Source organism: Macaca mulatta, chromosome 5 (genome assembly GCF_049350105.2).
Source record: "Macaca mulatta isolate MMU2019108-1 chromosome 5, T2T-MMU8v2.0, whole genome shotgun sequence".
Taxonomy (NCBI): Eukaryota; Metazoa; Chordata; class Mammalia; order Primates; family Cercopithecidae; genus Macaca; species Macaca mulatta.
In genome coordinates this window covers 178099742-178125917 of record NC_133410.1, presented here as the reverse complement: position 1 = coordinate 178125917, position 26176 = coordinate 178099742, and the positions used below count along the sequence as shown (strand labels likewise).

Here is a 26176-nt window from a genome sequence, read left to right as displayed (position 1 = left end):
TGATTTTTTCTTTATTTTCTGTATTTTTCCAATTTTCTTGGCAATTTTTTCTTCTATGCTCCTTCCTGCACATTGAGTCAATAATTTTTTAAAACAAGGAAAGCTCTGACAAAGGCTAACTGTACTAAATTAGCTCAATGTAAATTTGGGAGTTTGTGGTTCTTTTTTTTGTATGTTCTACCACCATATAATTTTTCTAAATATTTAATTACATGGAGTTGATAAAGGGTTTTGTTTTTATACCATTCATGTTCTTATATGTCTTTACATAAAAAATCAAAATCTATCCACAAGATTTCCCGGTAATTGTAGGCATTCTCTTAACTTGTTTTTCCTGATCTACAACTTGATCATAAAAATGAAAATGATAGCACTCACTGAAGGGTCAAATCCTCCCGGTAAAATAAATATTGACAATGCCTCATATGTAAAAGTTTTGTAGCCATATTTGAATTATTTTGTAAGATAAACAATTGTGTGTATATATAATATATAATCTATATAATTATATCTGTATAGAATTAAGTTTAGAGTAAGACACATCAAGCCCTTAGCAATTGTTATCACTGAGACATAAGGTAGAGAGGTTGGGGGGTACATTCAGTGTTTATATAATTCCACACTGTTTAAACAAATATATTACTTCTGTAATAATAAATCTAAAAATATTTAAAACTTCAGAAGTAAACACTTCTCTTGTGATTATGGAGTCCACAGCTGCCACTTTCTTAAAGTAAAAGTATCAGTACACAGGTTAAGTCCAATCACAATTTAGAAAAGCATAAGGTAGACTGGAAGGTGTGACAAAAGAGGACTTTGACACATAAGAGGACTTTGACAGAGATTTTTTATTATCAGATTAACAAACTGAATTACAATCAGGGTGGAGCCCAGGTAGAGAGAGAGCAGAAGACAAATTCAAGAATTCCTAGGCACAGCTCTGGAGCAGGATGGAATTCTAAAGAACCAAAGTCACAAGTAGCACACATGAAGGCATCAAAATTCAAAAGGACAAGTTATTTTTACTTTCTAACGCACCCTCGATTGTAATCTCAATTTGATGTGGAAATCTGGATAAATCACAACCTCTCTGGGATGTCTCTATATCTACAAACCAGGAAGGCAGAATAGATGACAATAATATTTTAAGAGTCCTACCTTTAAGCCCCTTATAACAGTAATGACTTGAGAAATCTACAATATTAGAAGTAGTTAAATTTTAAAAACAATAAAAATAAATTTTAAACAACTTTTTTGCCTTTAGATTTACCAACTTACAGAAAATACAGGAGCAGAGAAACATGTCAAATTATAGTTCAAAAATGTAATCAGGAAAAAACCAAACTAGGAAACAAATGACCTGTTTTCTTCGACAAATGCAATTTAGTAAGGAAAAAGGTAGAGAGGGAAACCTACAGAATTTTTTTAAAAGACTTAAAAGATAATAATACAATTTTTTACAATTGGGGAAATGGGAAACACAAGATATTTGATTTTAAGGTGTTATTCATATTTTAAAATAATGACCTTTAAAAGAATCTTAATCTTTTAGAAATACACAATACATATGTATATCTATCTACCTATATAAATGACACAATGTTTCAGATTTATTACAACATAATTGAGGGAGTAGAAATGAAACAAAATTGCTTATGAATTGACAATTATTTAAAGTAAGTGACCAGGATGAAAAGGTACACAATATTCTTCTCCATATGTTTCAATGTTTTAGAATTTATTCCATAATGAAAAGATTTTTTATTTGTATTTATTATTTTAGAGACAAGGTCTCACTCCAATGTCCAGGCTGGAGTACAGTGGCATGATCATAGCTCACTGAAGCTTTGACCTCTTAGCTCAAGCTATCCTCTCGCCTCAGCCTCCCCGATAGCTGGGAATACACACGTGTGTGCCACCATGCCTGGCTAATTTTTTAATTTATTTTTTTGTAGAGACAGGTCTTACAACTTGTCCAGGCCCACCCAACACTGTCCACTGCACCAAGCCAAAAAGATTTTTAAAAGAATGCTTACAAATAAAATCACTTACATGAGATAAACATTAATTAACAGAAGTAGGTTAAAAACTGTAGTTTGCAATCCATCAATATAGTTGTAATATGGTTTGGATCTGTATCCTCACCCAAATATCATGTTGAATTGTAATCCCCAATGTTGGAGGCAGGGCCTGGAGGGAGGTGACTGGATCATGGGGTGAAGCCTACATGAAAGGTTTAGCACCATTCCCTTGGTGCTATCTCACTATAAAATACTCCTGAGATCTGGTTCTTTAAAAGGGTGTAGCACCTCCCTCACTGCCCTCCTTGCTCCTGCTCTGGCCATGTAAGAGATGCTAGCTTCTCCTTCACCTTCTGCCATGAATGTAAGTTTCCGGAGACCTCCCCAGAAGACACTATGCTTTCTGTACAGCGTGCAGAACTGTGAGCCAATTAAATCTCTTTTCTTTATAAATTACCCAGTCTCCAGTACTTCTTTATAGCATCATGAGAAGGGACTAATACAGGCTGCTTTAAGTTTACATTTGGACACACTTATGTGGCACTAAACCTTAACTTGCATTGTCAGTCATTCTCCCTATCAAAATGCATCAGAGAGAAAAAAAAAAAGATATAGCAAAGCTTTCCCGGGGGGACAATCAATAAACTACACAATTAGTTGTAAAGTTACTGAAGCCTTAAAGAAAGAAGAGGTGGAAATTCTTAAAACTGACAAGCCAGAAAATAAACTGAAAAAAAAAAATGGTTTTATAATATTCATACCTCATAAATATAAGAAGTTTTAGTTTCCAATATAGCTATCTGGTTACCCAAATAACATATCACAGGAATAAAAATATGAAGAGTTTGCTTTCACAGATATCACACAATTGGACCAGGCATGGTGGTTCATGCCTGTAATCCAAGCACTCTGGAGGCTGAGGCAGGAGGCTCACTTGAAGCCAGGAGTTCAAGACCAGACTCGGCAACATAGGGAGATTCCCGTCTCTACAAAAAATTTTTAAAAATTAGCTGGACATAGTGGCACATGCCTGCGGTCCCAGCTACTCAGGAGGCTAAAGTGGGAGGATCACTTGGGTCCTGAAGGTCAAGGCTGCAGTGAGTCATGATTGCACTACTGCACTTCAGCCTGGGCAATACAGCAAGACCCCATCTTAGAAACAAAAACAAAAAATATCAAACAATGATCAATTTTTCAAAATGAGAACCAAAAACAGCAAACATGTTTTAATGCCTAAACAAGTCCTTTTGAAGGAATTTCTCAAATATAATCAGGCATGAACATAAGCTAATACAAAGACTAAGCAAAAAAAGATTTTAAGAGTTTAAATTTTAGAAATATTTAAATCCAAATATGCCACTATTTACATTAAGTGTAACCAAACTAAATGTTCCAATTAGAAAACAAATGCTACCTAATTGGATTTGAAAGTTCAACTATATAGTTACAAGAGTTTCAACAAAACACACAGATGCAGAAAGACTGAAAGTAAAGAGGATAAAAACAGTATAGTATGCAAACTCTAATCCAAAGAATATTGGGAGTTATATTAATATCAAAGTAGATTGTAAGATAAAAAAACTATAATTAGAAATAGAGTTATTTAAAAAATTAGAGTGGTTCAATTCACCAGGAAGATATAACCTAATAACCTAAGATCAAAGTATATAAAGCAAAATTGACAGAATGACAAGAAGCAGCAGATAAATGTGCAAACAGAGTGAAAATTTTTTAACACATCACTTATCAAATACTTAACAGAAACAAACAAGGAGAATAAGCAGTAAAGAAACAGATTATTTTAACAGATTAACAAACTACCTAATGAACATGGAGAGAACACCATAACCAAAAACTTCACATTATGTACTATTATGGCATACATGGAACATTTACAAAAGTTGACTTTTTTTCTGGGCCACAATGCAAGTTGCAAAAAATTTCAGCACCCTGAAATTACATAATGCATATTCTTGGACCGCAATAATGTTATAAATAATTAAAAACAGCCAGAAATTCCTCACATGTTGGAAATTATAAACTGCACTTCTAAATAACCTATAGCCCAAAATAGACATCATTATAAAAGTTAAAAATTATTTTTAAATAGTGGTAATAAAAAAGGCATATGGCATAGAATTAAAACAGTATCTGAAAAAAAATTTACAGCTTTAAATGCACTTAAAGGAAAAGGCAGCTTAACTGAGGAGCTAACTATCCGGTTCAAGAAATTAGAAAAAAAAAAACATCAAAATAAACTCAAAGAAAGTAGAAGGAAATAAGATCAGAAACTAATGAAAAACTTCATTTTGGAATAATTTTAGATTTACAAAAGTTGCAAAGACAGTACAGAGATGTCCCAAAATACCTCTCATTCATAGTTTCCTGAGTAGCTGGGATTACAGGCACCCACCACCATGCCTGACTAATTTTTTGTATTTTTAGTAGAGACGGGGTTTCATCATGTTGGCCAGGGTGGTTTCGAAGTCTTGACCTCAAGTGATTCACCCACTTGGGCCTCCCAAAGTGCAGGGATTACAGGCTTGAGCCACAGGGCCCAGCCAACCTCTTTTCTTTATAAATTGTCCGGCCTCAAGCATTCCTTTACAGCAATGCAGAACAGACTAACACACTATCTATATGGAAAAAAAAATGAATACATTCTAACACATAAACACACACATATAGAAATCACTCGGATGACTATAGAACTAAATGTAAAAGGCAAAGCTCTTACAAAATAATATAGAAAAATGTCTTCATAACATCAGGATAGGGACGTTTTTTAAAATTCAGACACAAAAAGCCTTGGCCCATAAAGCAAAAGATTAACACATAGGACCACATTACAACTAAGAATATCTGTTCATAATTTGTCCATTAGAAGAGTGAAATGCACTCCATAGACGATATCTGTAACACATTTGCCCAACAAAAAGTTTGTGTCTAGAAAATAAAGAACTTCTACAAATCTGTAAGATAGATACTCCAAAAGAAAAATGAGCAAATGACCCGAATTGGTACTTTGAAAAGGATTTCCAAATAGACATGAAAAGATGCTAAATCTCTTCGACTACAAAGAAAATGTAAATTAAAACCATAATCAAAATCCATACATAGTAAAACCATAATCAAAATCCATACATAGCACACTGACAAAATTAAAAGTGTGACAATATCAAGGGTTAGTGAATGTGAAGCAATGGAAGCTCACATACATTCTTGGTCTGAATGTATACTGAAACACTACTATGGAAAACAGGACCTATGACCCAACAAGTTCACATCCAGGACAAATAAAATTTATGCCCCTAAGGACCTAAGTACCACACAAGTACATGCACAATATTCAAAGTAGCATTGTTAGTAACCACCAAAACCTGTTAGGAGCTTAAAGATTCATCAAAAGTAAAATTAATAGGCAAACTGTAGTAAATTCATTTTTTAAAAATGATATATAATAGTTTAGAGCAACCACACAGCTACTATCTGCAACAACATGCATGATTCTTGAAACCCACATTGTGTGAAACCAAGAAACAAAGGCACATATACTATATGATTCCATTTTCTTAACTTTCAAAAACAGGCAATGCTAAATTATATACTTCTTTTCTCAACACACCATTTCTGGCTTGAATAAATTATATTCTTAAGGATGCATACTTAGGTGAGAACCGTAAAGTAAAGCAATAAACTGATTAGACAAAGAGAAAATAGTATTTACCTTCAGAGGGAAAGGAAAGGTTGTGATTAGGAACATACGCAGGAGGCTTCTGGAATATGGTTAGGCTTTATTTTCTTAACCTGGGTGGGCTACAAAGATGCTTGCTTTGTAATAACTCATTAAACTACACAATTATGTTTTATGCATTTTCTGATGTGTTATGTCACAATTCAAAAGTCTTTAAGTTAAAAACGTACCCTAAGTATCTCTAATTCTATTAATATCTAATGTGGATTTCTTCCTTTTTTCCCCTACCTAAACCTTTCTAGTTTAATCTTATTTACAGTCTCAATCAGTTGTAGGTAACAAATTTCGTAAGCATCTAAACTGACTTTAATGTGTTCTAAGGTGCTGCTTTTTCCAAGGAATTTCCTCTGTATTTCAGAACTGTGTAAAATAGGTCCATAGACTTCCTATGATTTTATGTATAATCAATCCTCTGTATCCAGGGGTTCCACATCTGTGGTTTCCACATATGCGGATTCAACCAACTATGGCTTGAAAATATTTGGGAAAAAAATGGATGGTTGTTCTGTACTGAACATAAACAGGCTTCTTTTTCTTGTCATGATTCCCTGAGCAATACAGCAGCACAACTATTTACACAACATTTATATTTTATCAGGTATTATAAGTAATCTACAGACAATTTAAAGCATATAAGAGAATGTGTGTAGGTGATATGTAAACACTATGTCATTTTATATAGGGGACTTGAAAATCCATGCATTTGGTACCTAAGGGGCTCCTGGAGCCAAACTCTCACAAATACCGAGAAATGACTGTATTTACTTCGGCTTATGATTTTACAGGTTTAGCACATAACTCCTTCAGCCCTTTTCAACTGAAATTCTTAACCAGAACCACAATACAAAACATGAAACTTGAAAATTTTCTCAATTCTCCCAAGGACAATTCGTAGGTAATATTCTACATGCACAGAAGAAAAGTTAATTTGTCCCATCATGACATTAGGGTGAGAAAGGTAGAGTGAAGAGGTAGTCATTTTAGGTAACTTTCTTTGAAAGTTTTTTAAGAAGAAAAGTGCAATGACAATAATTAAGGTGGTAACTGCAGTATAAACCATCAGTTTCTGTATATTATAAAATTAAGCTCACTTCTTTCCAATGACCTTTGTGATAACTATCCAGTACTTGATTGACTTTCCACTGGCATCTTAGGCTAATTTTATCAAGGCACCAGTTTATTATTTATACCAACTACTTTTCTAGTTCATTAGTAACATCCTGAATTACAGCATTTCATAAACTTAGTATGAGTTTGTCTTCCCTAAATGCATTACCTAACTCTTAAATAAATACACAAATTTGGGCAGTCTCCTACTCCCTTATATAAGTATAATAGGTTAACTAGGTTGCTCTGGCTGAAGCAGTTTGGAGACACAGGTGTAGAATGTTTACAAAGTAGTTGGCAACAGAAGGTGAAGTGTCAAATGTATTAAGAACATGACCCTGCTTAGAATAAATAACAGATGAACTTTAAAATTATTTGTTTATTTCTAAAAATAATTTTGAGTAGAGCATTTAAAAGAGCTTTCACCTTTTCCCAACAGACATTAAATGGTAGCAGTGTTTGTTAACTTCATTTAAGAATTTCTTATAAAAACTCTACCAAAGATTTGCAATGTAACCATTCTATACTTTCTAAACTGGCTTAAGAATATATGTTGTCAAATTTGACTTTAGTGTCAAATGTCTCACTCATTAGAATACTACCAATGTTACTGGAAAATGCCAGATAAAACAATAAAACTAAAATCAACTTGTCATCTACTGAAGACAATATGCGCAAATATAACCTTTGAAACTGTAGCGAAGCCAAATTCTTCTGAGAATACTTTTCTTGGAGCTATACCACAACTTTATAATGTTGGAAATTTTTCTGTGCTTATAAATCTACATACGAGAATACCATGTTTCCTAAAACACCTTTCTTGGATTTATTAATGTTTTCTACGAGCAGTTAATATCAAAGAGCTTCATTATTCTTATTCACAGAAAGAACCAACGCCAACTGTTTTATCAGCACTCAGACTTTACCTTTAGCAACAATTCCACCACTCATTGTTTTTTTTGTTTGTTTGTTTGATTGATAGGGTCTCACTCTGTCACCCAGGCTGGATGGAGTCCAGTGACATGATCATGGCTCACTGCAGCCTTGACTTCCCAGACTCCAGTAACTGTCACGTCGCAGCCTCCCAAGTAGCTGGGACTACAGCCGGGCGCCACCATGCTCCAGCTAATTATTGTATTTTTTGTAGAGACAAGGCCTTGCCATGTTGCCCAGACCAGTCTCAAGCTCTTGGGCTCAAGCAATCTGCCCGCTTCGGCCTCCCAAAGTGCTGGGATTACAGGCATGAGCCACCGCGCCCAGCCTTCCACCACTAATTTTCAAAACATCATATTCACTACACATTAACAGATGTTTTATTTCTGTGAACTGAAAATACATTTGTGTATCTGATTATGATGCAACCATTAAAAATGATTTAAAATAAGCTCTTGCACCATAAGGCAGTGTTTCATATATTAAAAATCTTCTGCCTTATAAATGGCACTACCAACTGCATGTGCTAGAAATGCAGAACATTTGTCCTTATACTCCCTCATTCTACATCAAAACAATCAGTATAGCTGGCTGATTTTACTCCTAAATCTATTTTGAATCTCTCTACTCTCTATCACTACCTATAGCCCTAGACACTATAATTTCTTTTCTGAACTATGATATTTACCTCCACACACTCACCACCTAACAATCCATTTGCCCACATGGCCTCTGAATGATCTTTTAAAATTACAAGGATCTTATGACTCCCTTGATTCAAAAATCTTCAGTGGTTTCCCACCACTCTTGGGGAAAAGTGCCAAAAACTTTACATGTATTATTTAGACCTTGCTTAACTACCTCTTCAGCCTCAGTCCCTCCCTTTCTAGTTATCATTCTCTACACTCCAACCATTTTACCTCTAACGCTCCAAGCTCCTTCCCTCTGCCTGCAACTGCACCTGTACAAGCTCCTAGCACCTCCAATGCCCTGCTTCCTTCTTTCACATGCCTAACTTGCATTCATTTTTCAGTCATCATCTTAAATAATATATATTCAATTTTGATTTCCCCACATGTTCTCAGAGTCATCCTTTTTTTTTTTTAAGATATTCTCATTTTATCACCCAGGCTGGAATGCAGTGGCACCATCTCAGCTTATTGCAACCTCTGCCTCCTGGATTCAAGCGATTCTTGTGCCTCAGCCTCCCGAGTAACTGGGATTACAGGCGTAATCCACCTAGCCACCACACCTGGCTAGTTCTTGTATTTTTAGTAGAGACAGGGTTTAGCCATGTTGCCTGGGCTGGTCTCAAACTCCTGGCTTCAAGTGATCCATCTGCCTCGGCCTCTCAAAGTGCTGGGATTATAGACATGAGCCACTGTGCCTGGCTGACATTCATACTTCTTTGCAGCCCTTACCATATCACAGTTGTACCTTTTATTGTGAGATTGTTTAATAGTACTCTCTATCACTAGAGTATAAGCTCCATAAGAGAAGGAGACATCATTCTTCTTCACTGCTCTATCCTTAGCACCTACCAAGATGTCTGGTCCACAAAGGAGTCTAATAATTATTTGCTGAATGAAATACACATAGAATTCAGTCTAGAAAAAAACATATTCCAATAATCAGTTATCTCTGGGTGGTAGGATTACAGGTAGTTTACATTTTCTACCTTATGTTTTTCATCATTTATATTTTCTACAATAAGCACATTTTGCTTTTATTACTTAAAAGTTAACTCTTTCCAACCCATTTTTAAAAATAAACTTCATTTTGGAATAATTTTAGATTTACAAAAGTTGCAAAGACAGTACAGAGATGTCCCAAAATACCTCTCATTCATAGTTTCCCCAATTGTTAACACATTACATTTCCATGATACATTTGTCAAAACTAAGAAACTGACATTTGTATATTATTATTAAGTAAACTCCAGACTTTACATAGATTTCAGCACCTTTTCCATGAGTGTCCTCTTTCTATTCCAGGTCCCAATACAGGATCCACACTGCATTTAGCTATCTTGTCTCCCTAAACTCCTTTGGTCTTAGTTTTTCAGTCTTTCCTAGTTTTCGTGATTTTGACTAGTCAGGCATCCTGTAAAATGTCATCCAGTCTAAGCTCATCAGTTGCTTTTCTTGTGATTAGACTAGGATTATGGGTCTTTGGAAAGACTGTCACAAAGGTGACATGCTCTTCTTGTCACATATCAAGTGTACATGATATCTATGATATATCACTGGTGATATTAATGTTCACTATTTGGCTAAGATAGTGTTTTCCAGGTTTTTCCCTACTCTATTCTTTGGAAGTAAGTCAATAAGTCTAGCCCACCCTCAAGGGAGGTAGGAATTAAGCTTCTCCTCCATAGAATGGAATGGGTACATAAATTATTTGATGGGAGATTTGTCTCTTTTACCTCATATTTATTCAATCCTTTATATCAACTTATATCCTTTATATCATATATATAGGATTATTTTATACTTTGAGTTATAATTCACGCTACATTATTTTTGTTGCTCAAATTATTCCAGCTTTGACACTTGGGAGCTTTTTCAGGTAACTTCCTGTGTTCCTTTGATGTGCCCCCATTCTTTTGTTTTATGAGTACTTCTTCACTCCTGGTACTACAAGACACTCTGGCCACATTTTATATTTCTACTCTCTCAGTCCTAGACTCTGCCATTCCTCCTAGGCAATCCAAGTCATTACTAAGATCTAAAGTTAACCATTCAAGATTTTTTTTTTTAATTGAGATGGGGTCTTGCTCCGTCACCCAGGCTGGAGTGCAGTGGCAGATCTCGGCTAACCTTGACCTCCCCAGGCTCAAGTGATCTTCCCATCTCAGCCTCCTGCATATTGAGGACTACAGGCAAGCACCACTACATCCAGCTAATTTTTCTATTTTTTTGTAGAGACAGGGTTTCGCCATATTGCCCAGGCTGGTCTCGAATTCCTGGGATCAAGAGATACACCTACCTTAGCCTCCCAAAGTGTTGGCATTACAAGTGTGAGTCACCACATCCAGCCAACCATATAAGATTTTTATGAACCTGGGATAATCTATATGAATGTCATGATGTAGGTGATCTGTTTGATAGCTGCAGAAAGTATAGTAAGTTTAAACTTCGGGCACCCAGGCCAAAATTATCATAAAGGACTCTCATTTTTAATATCATTTAATAACATCATTTCTTCTACCATATTCTTTTATTTTGTTTCCAAAACTAATCTGAGTCAAGTAGGTAGAATTGGTATGTTTCCCTTCATTTTTTAGATGAGAAAATCTAAAAGGGTGTGATAATACTGACTAATGTCAGGCAGGTAGCCATTTTCCTCTGTGGTTTTCTCCTGGCTTTCTATTCTATCCCCATTTCCTTCTGGATTGCACTACCATTTTGGTGGACCCTTATGCAATACAGTTTAACAATACAGATAAGTGGCTTATATCCTGCTACTCTACTGAATAACCCACCAGTTTAGTGTCCAGCTAAACCAAAACTTTATATAACTGTATTAGTTTAATAATTAAAAAGGTCTGGGTGCTGTGGCTCACGTCTGTAATCCCAGCATGTTGGGAGGCCGAGAGGCACAGATCACTTGAGGTCAAGAATTTGAGACCAGCCTGGCCAACATAGCTAAACCCATCTCTACTGAAAAAAAAAAAAAGTATAAAAAATTAGCTGGGCACAGTGGCACATGCCTGTAGTCCCAGCTACTCGGGAGGCTGAGGCATGAGAATCACTTCAACACTCCAACTGGGAGGCGGAGGTTGTAGTGAGCCAAAGTATCACCAGGGCACTCTAGCCTAAACAACAGAGCGAGACTCTGTCTCAAAAATAATAATTAAAAAGGAAAAAAGACTCCTAAAAGGTATAAAATATGAGCAGCAAATATGTTAAATAGATGACTTTTACAAAGAAGTAAACTCTTAACGAGCTCCTACCCTATGCATGCCAATGTATTAGACATTTGTAAGAAGGAAGGATAAAACAAACAGTATATATGGCTTCCCATTATATATGAATATCCCTTCCCTTCCCCACAAAATTTGGAAATAGAAAAAAATAAGAATGCTCATCAAGAGTTGAACTATGTAATCAAAACGTAATGGATCAGCTCTAAACAGAACTATGTACATAGGAAAATAAATTACAAACTAACAGAAATTACTAGGATAATTTTACTGAAAAAAAAAGTGTTGCTCAATTTAGGAGGAGGGCAGGCTATAAACAAGTAAGACAAATACAGATAAAGTCAAGAATGCAAGCACAATAGAAGCAACACCCAGTTTACTACATACAAGGGGCCCTTAACTTTAACTGAGGAGTAAGGTAAGGCTTACTAAAGGGACTGAGGGCTAATTTAAGAAGCAAAGTACAAGTAGTACTTTAGTACTACTTGGTACTGGAATACTATTAGTATCCTAGACAAAGGACCATGTATAAAGACCTGGAAAAATGACAGCCAGGCACAAGCTCAAAACTAACATTTGGGCAATAGTACAACAGAAGGCCCAATTACCATATAGACAAAATATTTAGTTACACATCAAGTTTAAACTGTTAATATGTTCTATCCTATATACAATATACCTCAGAATGACCTGGAAGTTTAAATTCAGTTTTATAATTCGGCAGCCAAATTGCTGACAATTTGGAAAATACTAAAAATATAAAGAAGAATTATAAATCTCCAAATTCCATCATGAAGAAAAAAGTAACATTATTTTGGTGTATTTTCCTCCAATGTTTTTTCTGTGTGTGTATATAATATTGAAGAGAATTGGGAAATCATATATGCAGATTTTACCCTTTTTATATAAACACTTCACTCTTAAAGTTTTTAATACAATATAACAAGTCACCTTATTCATGTACCCAGTGTGCATTTGGCAGCCAGCTTATGTTAGAATTCTCAAAGTGTGGTCAAGTATGGTCGAGAGACTCCAAAAATCTTTCTCAGGGGTCCATGAGGTTAAAAACACCACTTTCAATAATACTAAGCTATCCCTGTCAGTTTCCTACACACTGCCATAAACTTAGTTGCTTAAAACAACACAAATTTACTTTCTTATAGTTCTGGAGACCAGAAGTCTAAGATCAAGGTGTCAGCAGGGCAGTGTTCCTTTTGGAGGCTTCAGGGGAGAATCTGTTTCCTTGCCTTTTCTAGATTCCAAAGGCCACTTTCATTCCTTGGATTATTCTCACATAACCTTCACAGAAAATTTCTCACGCCTTTTTCTCACTTCACTTCTTGTTTCCATTACCATGTCTGCTACCACTGACTCTGATCCTCCTGCCTCCCTCTTTTAAGGACCCTTGTGATTACATCAGAGATACCCAGATAATCCAGGATAATCACTCCATCTCTAGATATTTAATCACAAAGTCCATTTTATCATGTAAGGTAACATATTTACAGGCTTTAGGAATTCGGGTGTGGGGAAGGCCATTATTAAGCAGACCATAACATTATTTGTCTTGTTCATTGTATTGGCCTTTCATTTATAGTACAAAAGCAATAGTGAGGAAGACAGCCTGATATCTACCATAAATTAAAACAAACAGTGGCACCAAAATTTACTAGAAGGTGTTGTATTGGGCAGGCATGGTGGCTCACACCTGTAATCCCAACACTTTGGGAGGCTGAAGCAGGCAGATCACTTGAGATCAGGAGTTCAAGACTAGCCTGGCCAACATGGTGAAGCCCCATTTCTACTAAAAAGACAAAAATTAGCCAGGCGTGGTGGTGCACACCTGTAATCCCAGCTACTCGGGAGGCCAAAGCATGAGAATTGCTTGAACCAGGGAGGCGGAGGTTGCAGTGAGCCAAGATCATGCCACTGCACTCCGCCTGGGCAACAGAGCCAGACTCCGTCTCAAAAAAAAAAGAAAAAAAAGCAGTTGTTATATTTTTCACCACCATTAATTTGCAGAAAACAAAAGCCTGTTTCACTTCCAAATATTCTTGATAAAACGGTAAGTATTCATTTTACTAAATCACAACTCTTGAGTGTACATCTTTTTAATATTCTGTGTAACAAACTAGAAAGAATGAACAGAACACTTTCACTCATACTGTTGTACAATGGTTCCATCTTAGGGAAAAGCACGTGTCGGAATATTTGAGTTGTGAGCTAAACGTTTTTCATGGTACACCACTTTTTTTTGAAAGAAAAGCTGACACATCACTTTAGTTATTTAGGCTAAAGATTTTGCCAGATATTTTCTCAACCTGTCTCTTCAAGTAAAACAACTGACAGTATATTGTTGCCAATAAAAAAATTAGAACTCTCAAGCAAAAACCAAATTTTGGAAAACTTGTATTCATCACTGTGAGCCACAAAGCTTCCGAACACTTTGGAAGGCCGAGGTGGGAGGATCACTTTAGCCCAGGAGTTCGACATCAGCCTGGGCAACATAGTGAGATACCGCATCTTTACAAAAAAATTAAAAATTAGCTGGGTGTGTTGGTACATGCCTATAGTCCCAGCTACTTGGGAGGCTGAGGTGAGAGGATCACTTGAGTCCACGGAGGTCAAGGCTGCAGTAAGCCGTGATCATGCCACTGCATTCCAGCCTGGATGATAGAATGAGACCCTGAATTAAAAAAAAAAAAAAAAAATATTTTGAGGTCAGGCACAGTGGCGCACGCCTGTAATCCCAGCATTTTGGGAGGCCAAGGCGGGTGGATCACCCCTGAGGTCAGGAGTTTAAGACCAGCTAGACTAACATGGTGAAACCCCATCTCTACTAAATACAAAAAATTAGTCAGGCATGATGGCACATGCCTGTAATCCCAGCTACTTGGGAGACTGAGGCAGGAGAATCACTTGGAACCCAGGAGGCAGAGGTTGCAGTGAGCAGAGATCACGCCATTGCACTCCAGCTTGGGCAACCAGAACAAAAATCTGTCTCAAAAAAAAAAAAAAAAAAATTGAATGAAGACTCCTGACTTTGCCCACGGGCACAGCCTTTACTTTTCATTAAGAGGACTTCTGGTGGCTTCTATTCAGTCTTACATTCAGCTGGGCTGTGTTCTATTGCTAAAGAAAAACTAGCTAAATGTAAATAATACACTCTTTTATAATATAGCTCTGTTATAATTCTAAAATCACTGTTATCTAATATATACCAAACCTCAGGAAAAATATACATTGATGACCTCCTGAAACTGTCTATACAGTCCATCTATTCAAAGACACTCTAAAATACACCTATGAATCCTGCCAGAACATCACAAATAATCAATGTTTATACTATACAATAATGGTGTCTTTGTGGAATCTTGTGATTCAAGTAGGAGATATTGAAGAATGTTAATAATAAAAGCCCCGTTAGGCCGGGCGCAGTGGCTCACACCTGTAATCCCAGCACTTTGAAAGGCCGAGGCAGGTAGATTGCTTGAGCCCAGGAGTTGGAGACCAGCCTGGGCAACAAGGAGAAACCCCGTCTCTACAAACAAAATACAAAACAATTAGCCAGTCGTGGTGGTGCACACCTGAAGTCCCAGCTACTCAGCAGGCTGAGGTGGGAGGATGGCTTGAGCCCAGGAGGGCAGAGGTTGCAATGAGCTGAGATCGTGCCACTGCGTATGACAGAGTCAGACCCCTGTCTGGAAAGAGAGCCTGGGCAACAGAGCCAGACCCCATCTCAAAACAAAAAACAAAAAACAAAAAAAGCCCTGTGAAACTTTACTGCTTACTCCAAACATATTCCTAAAAATCACTGTTTCATACACTAGATAGTAACCACTTCATAATGTCACTTGGAAATTTATCTTAATATTAGTAATAGGGTGTTGGCTGAACAATTGGTTAGGTTTTTGTTTTATAAACACTTTGAATCATTTAACTAAACAGGTTCTTTTATTTACTTGCTGCTACAAAGTTTAGAGGCAAATTTGTAGTCTCCCCTTAAAATGTATATTGGTAAATCAGGCGTGGTGGATCACGCTTATAATCCCACCACTCTGGGAGGCTGCGGCAGGAGGACGGCTTGAGGCCAGGAGTTTGAGAACAGCCTGGTCAACATAGTGAGATCCCATCTCTACAAAACATATTTTAAAGTTAAAAAATAATAATAAATTTAAAAATGTATATTGGTAACTTTTATTGGTCTCATATCTACATTTTAGATCACCTCAAGTTGTCTTCCCTTTGCTTCATCTGTGTCAAATATTTATGCAAATGATTGAATTCTGTTTATCCTTTTAAGTTGCTTTATATCCTTTTTTGGAATGAAGTAGATTACTAGGATATTTCTCACCATAAGTAAATTTGTATTATGGTTTTACCTAATGAGATCTAAAACCCTAGTTAATATGAATCCGCCTCTTAGAGACAGCTAGTTTCATGCTGATGCCATGTTTCTGCATTCACAGGAGGAAGGGCTGGACCCTGTATTTGTGTTATGTACCCTCACTCTAGGAGGTGTCTTGACACTAAGAGATGGCCACTCAGCTTCTGGCATTATCACTCTGCATCTACTTTGCCAAGCTTCTTCTTTTAAAATGTCTTGTGTAGGTAGTAGTTATGAATATACCACCCAGAAGAATATGAGATGAATAAACTTACAAATATTTTGAATAAAGCTCAATCTAACAATAGATATTTGAATGAAAATACTGGAATCTCTTGTAATAGCTCAGAAGGTAGCTTAAGTTTTAGCAGGGTAGGATCACAACACCTTGACCAGGACAATCCACCTCTGAGCCTCGTCTACTATGTGGTTTCGGAGTTCTGAAGCTCAGAATGTTACATATATGGGAAGCAGAATACAATAATCTATGGATTTCTCTGGATTCCATTCCCAGTCACCACATGCCCCAAGATTTCCAATAAATCAGAAAACCTCACATTTGCATTTTAGTATTTCCAAAGGTTTTATTATTATTATTATTTTTAGAGACCGGGTTTCACTATGTTGCCTAGGCCAGAGTGCAAGGGCTATTTACAGGTGCGATCATAGCACCCGACGGCCTTGAATACCTGGGCTCAAGCAATCCTCTTGCCTCAGCCTCCCAAGCAGCTGGGACTGCAGGCACCCGGCTTCCAAGGCTGTTTTTATTTTTAGTTTTTAAAGTTATGTATAGATAGCAAATAAAACACTTAGGAGTGAGCCCTCTCAACTCTTACTCCTCTCACATCTCCCTCTCAGTCTATACATAATCAGAAACCTGGGAGAGGCCCCTATGTTGTCAAGTAAACATCTCAGATGTGATAAAAAAGGATACAGGGGCCTAAATTTTAAACTTACTAGCATATTCACGTTATCAACATAAATTAACTACTGAAAGTTAATTTGCTTAAACATGTGGCTGATTACAGTTTTTACCCCATAATTCAATCTCAATAACTTCTCTTACTTCAAGTGAAGATAGTACTATTATAAGAATAATTGTAAAGCTGCACTCATGAACAGTCATGTGCTCCATTTTCAGTGAGTCAAGAGCCATATGGTTCTCTTTAATGAATACAACGCTGGCAACAAAATCTTGGCTCTCCTTTCCTGTTACTTGCGATAAAAAATTTTTGCATTTTCCATGGAATCTGAATTACTGACCAAACTGACTCATTCAAATTAGATATACCTAATATAAACACATTTCAGGCCTAATTTTTCAGCTTTCTGCTAGCTTAAATTTCTGACTGATACCACTAGTCATCATTATTTGGAATAACTTCTATTTTTTAATCACAGTGTACTCTAGATTGTTTAGCACTCACTCTGAGCAGACTGATTACATTTTTGAGATTATTAAGTACACAGTTACTTTCAAAGCAAGAGCTATGCAACAGATATCTACTGAAGTCAGCAGATTCCAAAGCAGTTTATCTCTGACAAGCTAAATCCTAATCCAGATGTCATATTTGAGTTCTAGAGCTACAGCTTTTCATTAATACTAGTAGAAATGTTACTGACATCTCATTTGAACATGAACATAAAAGAATGCTGCTTATGTTGGGGGTACAGAGTCTAACATATCTTTTTCCTCTGATACCTGCTTTAACCCATAGTGGGAGACCTAATGTGAGGCTCCAACTTCTTCCAAGACAATCCCCTTCCTGCTACTGTTAACAGGAGAATATCAGCTATGTTGAAAGAAAGAATATTCACTGAATATCAGCTATGTTGAAAGAAAGAATATTCACTGTCTTCAAAAAGGACATGCACGGTTTCACATATATAATACTTATCCCTATTGCTGGATGTTCATGCATTATCTTCCCTCTACAACAACCTTCCCAATTCTAAAGGGATATCAAAATGATATCTTTATTTGGTGAGATGTAACATTTGGAATCTGTACCACCGAATTTAAAACTCACACAGTTATTTTTGACTGTTACTCCACAACTTATACCTTCAACTACACTAACTTTGAGGACAGAATCTTTATATAAACTACCAATACACTGGGTACAGTGGCTCATGCCTGTAATCCCAGCACTTTGGGAGGCCAAGGCAAGAGGATCATTCGAGCCTAAAAGTTCAAAACCAGCCTGGGCAACATAGTGAGACCCCATCGCTACAAAAAATTTTAAAAATTAGCTGGGTCTGGTGGTGTGCAACTGTGGTCCTACTCAGAAGGCTGAGGCGCAAGTATCTCTTGAGCCCAGGAGGTAAAGGCTGTAGTTAGCCATCATCGTGCCACCGCACTCCAGACTAGGCAAAAGGGCGAGACTGTCTCCAAAACAAGAAAAGAAAACACCAATGGTTGCCTACGCTATAATCATTCCAACTTTATACTTGCTAATTGGGCCTTCCTCTTATTTGCATGTTAAAGTGCCTAATTTCAGAGAAGGAATCATAATTGTCCTAACCAATCAGTAATCTCATTCCCCTTAGCCAGTTATCGATCTTGGGGTGGGCACGTGACCCAATTATGGCTGGTGACACAAAAGGAAGTCTATTGATAAGGTTCTAGAAAAATTATCCTCCCTGATAAAAGAGCAATATAAGTAGATCCTTTTTGTGCCCTTGCCCCATCCTTACTGCTTGGCACTCTCTCCTATTGAATACCATGAGTAAAGACATCACCAGCACTTGACGGCAATGGGAAGATGGAAGGAGTCAGCTCATCCTATGTCTTCCTACTTCCTGGAGTTAATTTTCTGCCTCACATAAACGGCTAAAGAGCTATTTAAACACAGAAAAAATGGGTATGCTATTAATTTCACCTAATGTTTCAAATGATGAATATATGTATTTTTCTTGTTTATAATTTTGTCATTAAAATTAGAAAAAAAAAATCTGTGATGAAGAGAGCAAATGACCAATAACAGCAAAATACTGTATTTTAAACCAGTAAATATCCAAGGGAGCTAGAACTTGAAGTGTCAATATTCTGAAAAGAAGTGAAACAAAAGAAGGTAAAACCCAATAGTCTCAACCATTTTTATTCTTGAGCTATTTCCTGTTGAGAAAATGGTGAGGAAGCAGAAAGGGGTAAAAAGTACAGGTAAAGTATTCTGAAGTCCCCGCATTTTCCATAAAGTGGTAAAAGTACTAATGCCTAGAACTAATAAATCAAGGATACATGTAATAATCTCTAGGGTAGCCTACTGAACAAAAAATAAGATATAACAAGGTATTGAAGGTAATAGAAATAACGAGAGAGGAAAGAACAGACGTGACAAACAGAAAACAAATAGAGCATGGTCTGAAACCAAACATATTGGTGATTATGTTAAATGCAAACAGACGATAAACCAATAAAAGACAAAAGCAAATTTAAAAAACAAAACTCATATATATGCTGGGCATTGGCATATGGATAAAATAAGACAAATATTTCAATGTAACACAGTAGAAAATGTAGAAAAAGATCTACAAAAATATAGTCACTTGATACATGACAAAGATGTCACTGTAGTACATTGAAAAAAGGAAAGTTTTTCCAATAAATGGTGCGGGGCCAACCAGTTTTTCATATGGGAAAAAAATGAATCTGAACTCTTAACCCACATCATATTTAAAAAATTAACTGCAGGTAGATAAATATAAATGTGAATGACACAAAAATAAAACTTCCAGAACAAAACAGGAGAATATCTTTGTGACGTTGAGGTATGGGAAGACTTGTTAAACAAAACACAAAAAAACACTAAGAAGAAAGGAAAAGAAAAAAGTTTTTTTTGTTGTTGTTGGTGGTGGTGTTTGTTTGTTTTTTGAGACGGGGTTTTGCTCTGGTGCCTAGCAGGAGTGCAGTGGTGCAATCAAAGCTAATTTTTTTTTCTTTTGCATTTTTATTGTAGAGACAGAGTCTCGCGTTGTTGCCCAGGTTGGTCTCAAACTCCTGGCCTCAAGCAATCCTCCTGCCTCAGCCTTCCAAAGTGCTGGGATTGCAGGCATACGCGACTGAGACTGGCTTAGAATAAAGAAAAGGATTAGTTGGATTTCATTAGAATTGATGATATCTTCACCATAAGATTCCTTTAAGAGAGTAAAAAAACATACGACAGAATGAGAGAGATAACAGCAATACTGAACATGTAGCTGAAAAAGGATTCATAATCAGAATGCATCATGAACTCCCATAAAACAGGGAAAAGGACTGAATAGGTGCTTTAAAAAAGGCAGTCTAAAAAGCCGATAAACACACAAAAAGGCATTGAAACTCATAAATCATCAAACAAACATAAATGGAACCAAAATGAGAGACTACTGCAACCACACTAGAATAGTCAAATTTTTAAAAACTGGTATCATGTATAGGTGAAGATGTGGAGTAACTAGAACTCTCACACATTGCTAGTAGAAATGTACATGCTATATCCACTTTGGTAATATCTTTGAATAGGGTAATTGACAAATAAAAAAAAGAAAAGGAAGTCTCTCTGACAGTATCTGATAACACTGAGATATACATATTCTATGATCCAAGCATTCCATTCTGTGATATATATCATACAGAACTGTGTGCACACACATGAAACACATGCACATGAAAATTCACAGTGGCACTGTTAGCAATAGCCAAAATCTGAAAAAAAAAACAAAAAAAAAAAACCAAATAATGAAATAGCAATGTAGAATAACTAAATAAATTGAAGTGTGTCTACACAATAGGACATTACACCAACAATGAAAATAAGTTAACTATTGCTATACACAACAATATAGACAATTTCAAAACGTAAGTAAAAGCCACAGACATGAAAGAGTATACAGTATGAATTCCATGTATATAAAGTTTAAATGCTTACAAAACTAATCTAGATAGAAATAAAAATAATATTGAAACTGAAGGTGGAACAAGGATGGATTCTGAAACTACTGGTAATGTTTTATTTCTTGATTGAGGAGTTATATAATAAATGTTCACTTTGCAGAAATTCATCAATTTCCACACTATGATTTGATGATGTACACTTCTCTGTATTACATTATATTTAAAAGCTTACCCTTAAATGTAGTGGCTTCTTTTGGGGTGATGAGAATGTTCGGAACTAGACAGAAATGGTAGTTGCACAACATTGTGAATGTGCTAAATGCCACTCAATTATACACTTTACAATGGTTAAGTTTATGTTATGTAAATTTGACCTTAAATTTTTTAAGTTTCTGAAAACTTCAACCTCAATAAAAGTGTACATATTATTAGTGGATATTCACGAATACAAACATTAGGCTGTCATGCTGAACTTACCAACTGCAGTGTCACCATCTAATAAGTTGTCATCTTCAGATGTTTGAAAGTCCATAATCACACCTGCTCCATCTAAAAGTTCCTCATCACTGCTTGCACTTGTTATACTGTTGTAGCTGTTTCTATAGTAGCCTCTATGGAACAGCTGCTCAGACTCCATTTAGCTGTCTGATTATCTGTTGGGGGAAAAAAGGGGGAAAAGTCTTAACGTTTTTCAAACATACAATAAAAATCATTCAGTTTAACATCACAAAAGGAAAGTTACGATCTATGTACTAAAAAAATTAAATGCATTCACTGTAACAATAGTTACCTTTATTAAATATTTTGGGGTGAGGTAATAATTTTATTCTCATTACACAGCTGTAAGAATGAAGATTAGATCTTCAGGTAGATCTCCAATTGTTAAGTTGAAAAATGTAAAGTATATTTACATTTTTGCTTGTGTATGTATAGATTGTCTCAGGAGAGATTTCCAAGTAAGTTGCCCACAGGGTAGGGAACAAGACGGCTGAAGTACCAGGTTTGAAAAACAGACTGCCCCTTTTGAAGATTTTATCAGGTGTAAGTACAACCTGATTTTAAAAATAAACATATTTATTTCATCCTCCTTTCATCATTTTAATATTTAAATCTTCAGAGCCTATGGTCAAACATTAGCCACTGATAAAACAGTAACAGGCAACAAACCAAAAAAGGGTACGTTTTCATTGTTCTTACTCTCAATATTCTTAAATCTATATTACTCCTAACTAGTTTGAGTTTTAAATACATTCACTTACTTACTCAACACCAAAATAAGAGTTCAACGTAAGTATGGGGATATTAGCAATAGACTTTTAAGCTGCATGTGTGGGACTTGAAAGATGCAGTCATAAAAGCAGTCAAACCAGTAAGCCTTGTAAAACAAGACTTATCAGATATGGCCTAGTAAGTACACACAGAAAATGATAGATGAAGACTAAAGCAAGCACAGTTCAATTCCAGTGCTGAATTCTAGTAGTGAATTCTAATACTGAAGACTTGGGAGTGTTTTAAGACAATGTCTTATACTCAGTAAATTTTCCTTCTGCAACTGGAAAAATAACCTCAAAGAGCTTTAATCACAAAAAGGTATTTATGAAGTTTTAGAAAACTAGACTATTACTGACAATAAATATCTTTTAAACAGATTATATAAATTTCCTCACTTAAAGTATCACTTTGAAAAAGGTGAAGTTTTGAGAGCTCCAACTTGAGAGCATGCCTCTCTCTACTCTCCACATCTGGCATAATGACTGGCACAGTGTGAGAACAACAAATGTCAAACCATTCAATTCATGATGTCAAAAAGAGAAATATATTCAGTTTTCAATTTAAAAAAATCCTGTCTCCAAGAGTATTAAACTGTTCTTAGGGGAATAACCAAAACTAGCAAATAAATTAAAAAAGAAAAATGTAAATACCTGCTGCTTTGCAACTTTATGAATGTTTTATAGTTACTGCAACCAAAGACGGCATATTATACTGAGATTTGTTAGAGAATATTAATTAAAACAAAAGGAAAGTATGAAAGTAGCTGTTCATACTAAGAAATCTGCAGTTCCATAGAGGCAAACAAATTAAATATTATGTGGCTTTTGAGAAAATAACCAAAAGGCTTTTAAAAACATAAACATTAATAGTTTAAGAATCATTTAATTTTGATGTAGCAAAGCATGTATGCTAAGATTTTGTGAAGAACGCAGACACTGTGTTTTTGTTTCTTTACAGAATAGAAGGGCTTAATACATGTGATAACATTTAGTGAACATTAGCTAGAGGCTACACAGCACTGAGAAATCTCTCTAAAATCATTAAACCTTTTTATGTGTTAAGACTTCAATCAGCAAATTCCAATATATCTCCTTCATTTTATCCCTAAAAATCTCTCAAAAATCCTAAGTGGTAACAGGAAATTTTAACTATTTCTGTCAAAAAAAATTAATTTCATAACACCTTTGAGACACCTAGCTTGGAGATCATTCTTTATAACATGAGCACACAACTCTGCTCCAAATAAACCAATTAAACTCAGACCTGCATGGGTTTCATTTCTATAAATGTGATAACTTAAGATTAAAAAAAAAACAAAAACCTATTCCGCTAATTAACCCAGAAACCTATAGAGCTGTGCTGACTGATGCAGCAGCCAGCAGCTACATATAGCTGTTGAGCCATTGAAACATGGCTGGTCTAAACTGAAATGTGCTCTAAATGTAAAATACCTACCAGATTTCCAAGACTCAGTATTTAAAAAGGATGTCAAATATTTGACTAGAAAGTTTATACAGATTACATGTTGAAATATTTTAGATCTACTGGGTTAAATAAAATATATTTAAAATGAATCTCACCACTTTCTTTTTACCTTTTTAATGTGGCTACTAAAAAATTAAAAATTACCTACGTGGCTTGCATTTGCGGCACTAACACTTTTATTGAACAGCACCGCTATAAAATATTCAAATTTCTATAGCAGCGTAAGGGACATATAACAAAAAAAATCTGAACACCAGTGTTGAATATTTTTAGGTTCTAAACCCAATTTCCAGGTTTGGGCACAAAAGGCTATTTAGACTCTAACACAGCAGCCGAAATTTTACATATTTAAACAAATAATAATGCAAAGTCACCTTTTCTGTTTTAACTGCCAAAAAAAAAATCATTTTAAAACATTGTAATAGAAGTGCAGTAGCTTGTAAATATGTTCTTACGAAATTATAAAAATTAGACATAAGCTGGGTGTGGTGGCGCATGCCTATAGTTCCAGCACTTTAGGAGGCTGAGGCAGGTGGATCGCTCGAGGTCAAGAGCTCAAGACCCACCTGGCCATGATGGTGAACCCCACCTCTATTAAAAATAAAAAATTAACCGGTCGTGATGGCAGCCGCCTGTAACCCCAGCTACTAAGGAGGCTGAGGCATGAAAATCACTTGAGCCAGGGAGGCGGCGGTTGCAGTGAGCTGACATTGTGCCCCTGCGCTCCAGCCTGGGCAACAGAGTGAAACTGTCTCAAACAAACAACAACAACAACAACAACAACAACAACAACAATAATTAGAGATAACCTATGAAAACTGCCAGGAATAAGGCCTTGTTTACCTAATAAATTCCTATACTATCTACGTGCAATTATCTTGCTTCCTTCGAATCTGATGACACTGCAACCAGCAGTTTTTTTTTCCAAAAAGTAAGTTTGATCATAATCTCTCTCCACTCCATGGTAACATCTTTCAATAATTTTCTACTACCCTTAAGAGACAAACTCTTTAATATAGCAGAAAAAGTTCTATGCAGCCCAGCCCCTGCTAGTTCCCCAGCTTCTTTTAATAATAGCTGTTCTGACTGGTGTGAGATGGTGTCTCATTGTGGTTTTGATTTTTATTTCTCTAATGATTAGTGATGTTGAGCATCTTTTCATATACTTATTGGCCAGTTGTATATCTTACTTTGAGAAGTATATACTTCCTGGAGTACTCTAGACTCACTGATCTTCTTTCAGTCTCTCAGCCCTACCAAGCTCTTTCCTGACTCCTACCCCAAGGCCTTTGTCGCTCCCTCTGCCTGGATCATACCCTCTCCTCATCACCAACTTACTCTCTCAATATTTTGTTGAAGATCTTTACATCTATGTTCATCAGGGATACTGACCTGTAGTTTCCCTTTTTTGTTGTGTTTTTGCCAGGTTTGGTATCAGGGTGAAGCTGGAATGAGTTAAGGAGGAGTCCCTCCTCATTTTTTGGAGTCGTTTCAGTAGAATTGGTACCAGCTTTATTTGTACATCTGATAGAATTCAGCTATGAACACATCTGGTCCAGGGCTTTTCTGGTTGGTAGGTTTTTTTATTACCGATTCCATTTTGGAACTCGATATTGGTCTGTTCAGGATTTCAATTTCATCCTGATTTAATTTTGGGAGGTTGTTTGTTTCCAGAATTTATCCATTTCCTCTGGATTTTCTAGTTCATGTTTACAGAGGTGTTCATAATAGCCTCTGGGGATCTTTCGTATTTCCATGGGATTGGTTGTAATGGCACCTTTGTTGTTTCTCATTGTGTGGTGATTTGGATCTTCTCTCTTTCTCTTTGTTAATCTAGCTAACATCTGACAAAGGTATAATATCCACAATCTACAAGAAGCAAACAACTCAACAAGCAAAAAACAAACAACATCATTAAAAAGTGGGCAAGGACATGAACAGATACTTCTCAAAATAAGATATACAACTGGCCAACAAGCGTATCTAATCATTAGAGAAATGGAAATCAAAACCACAATGAGACACCATCTCACACCAGTCAGAATGGTTATTATTAAAAAGCCAAAAACAACAGATGCTGGCAAGGCTATGGAATGCTTATACACTGTCAGTGGGAATGTAAATTAGCTCAGCTCCTGTGGAAAGCAGTTTGGAGATTTATCAAAGAACTTAAAACAGGAATACCATTTGACCCAGCAATGCCATTACTGGGTATATATCCAAAAGAAAATAAATTGTTATCCATAAAAGATAGATGTGCTTATATGTTCATCACAGTACTACTCACAATACAAAAACATCGAATCAACCTAGGTGCTCATCAACAGTGGACCAGATAAAGAAAGTATGGTACAGGCTGGGTGTGGTGGCTCACGCCTGTAATCCCAACACTTTGGGAGGCCGGAGGCAGGCGAAT

At 36.1% G+C, this 26176-nt stretch overlaps 1 protein-coding gene across 2 annotated transcripts in view; it reads right to left on the bottom strand.

Moving 5' to 3' along the window:
• The window catches only part of CLCN3 (chloride voltage-gated channel 3), a 98090-nt gene that overhangs the window by 60799 nt on the left and 11115 nt on the right, over positions 1 to 26176 (bottom strand). For both annotated transcript variants that reach the window (XM_015139495.3, XM_015139499.3), the window contains exon 2: positions 21481 to 21656. In XM_015139495.3, the coding sequence (XP_014994981.1) occupies positions 21481 to 21640 (160 nt within the window). In that variant the 5' untranslated portion in view covers positions 21641 to 21656. The remainder of the gene's footprint in view (positions 1 to 21480; positions 21657 to 26176) is intronic.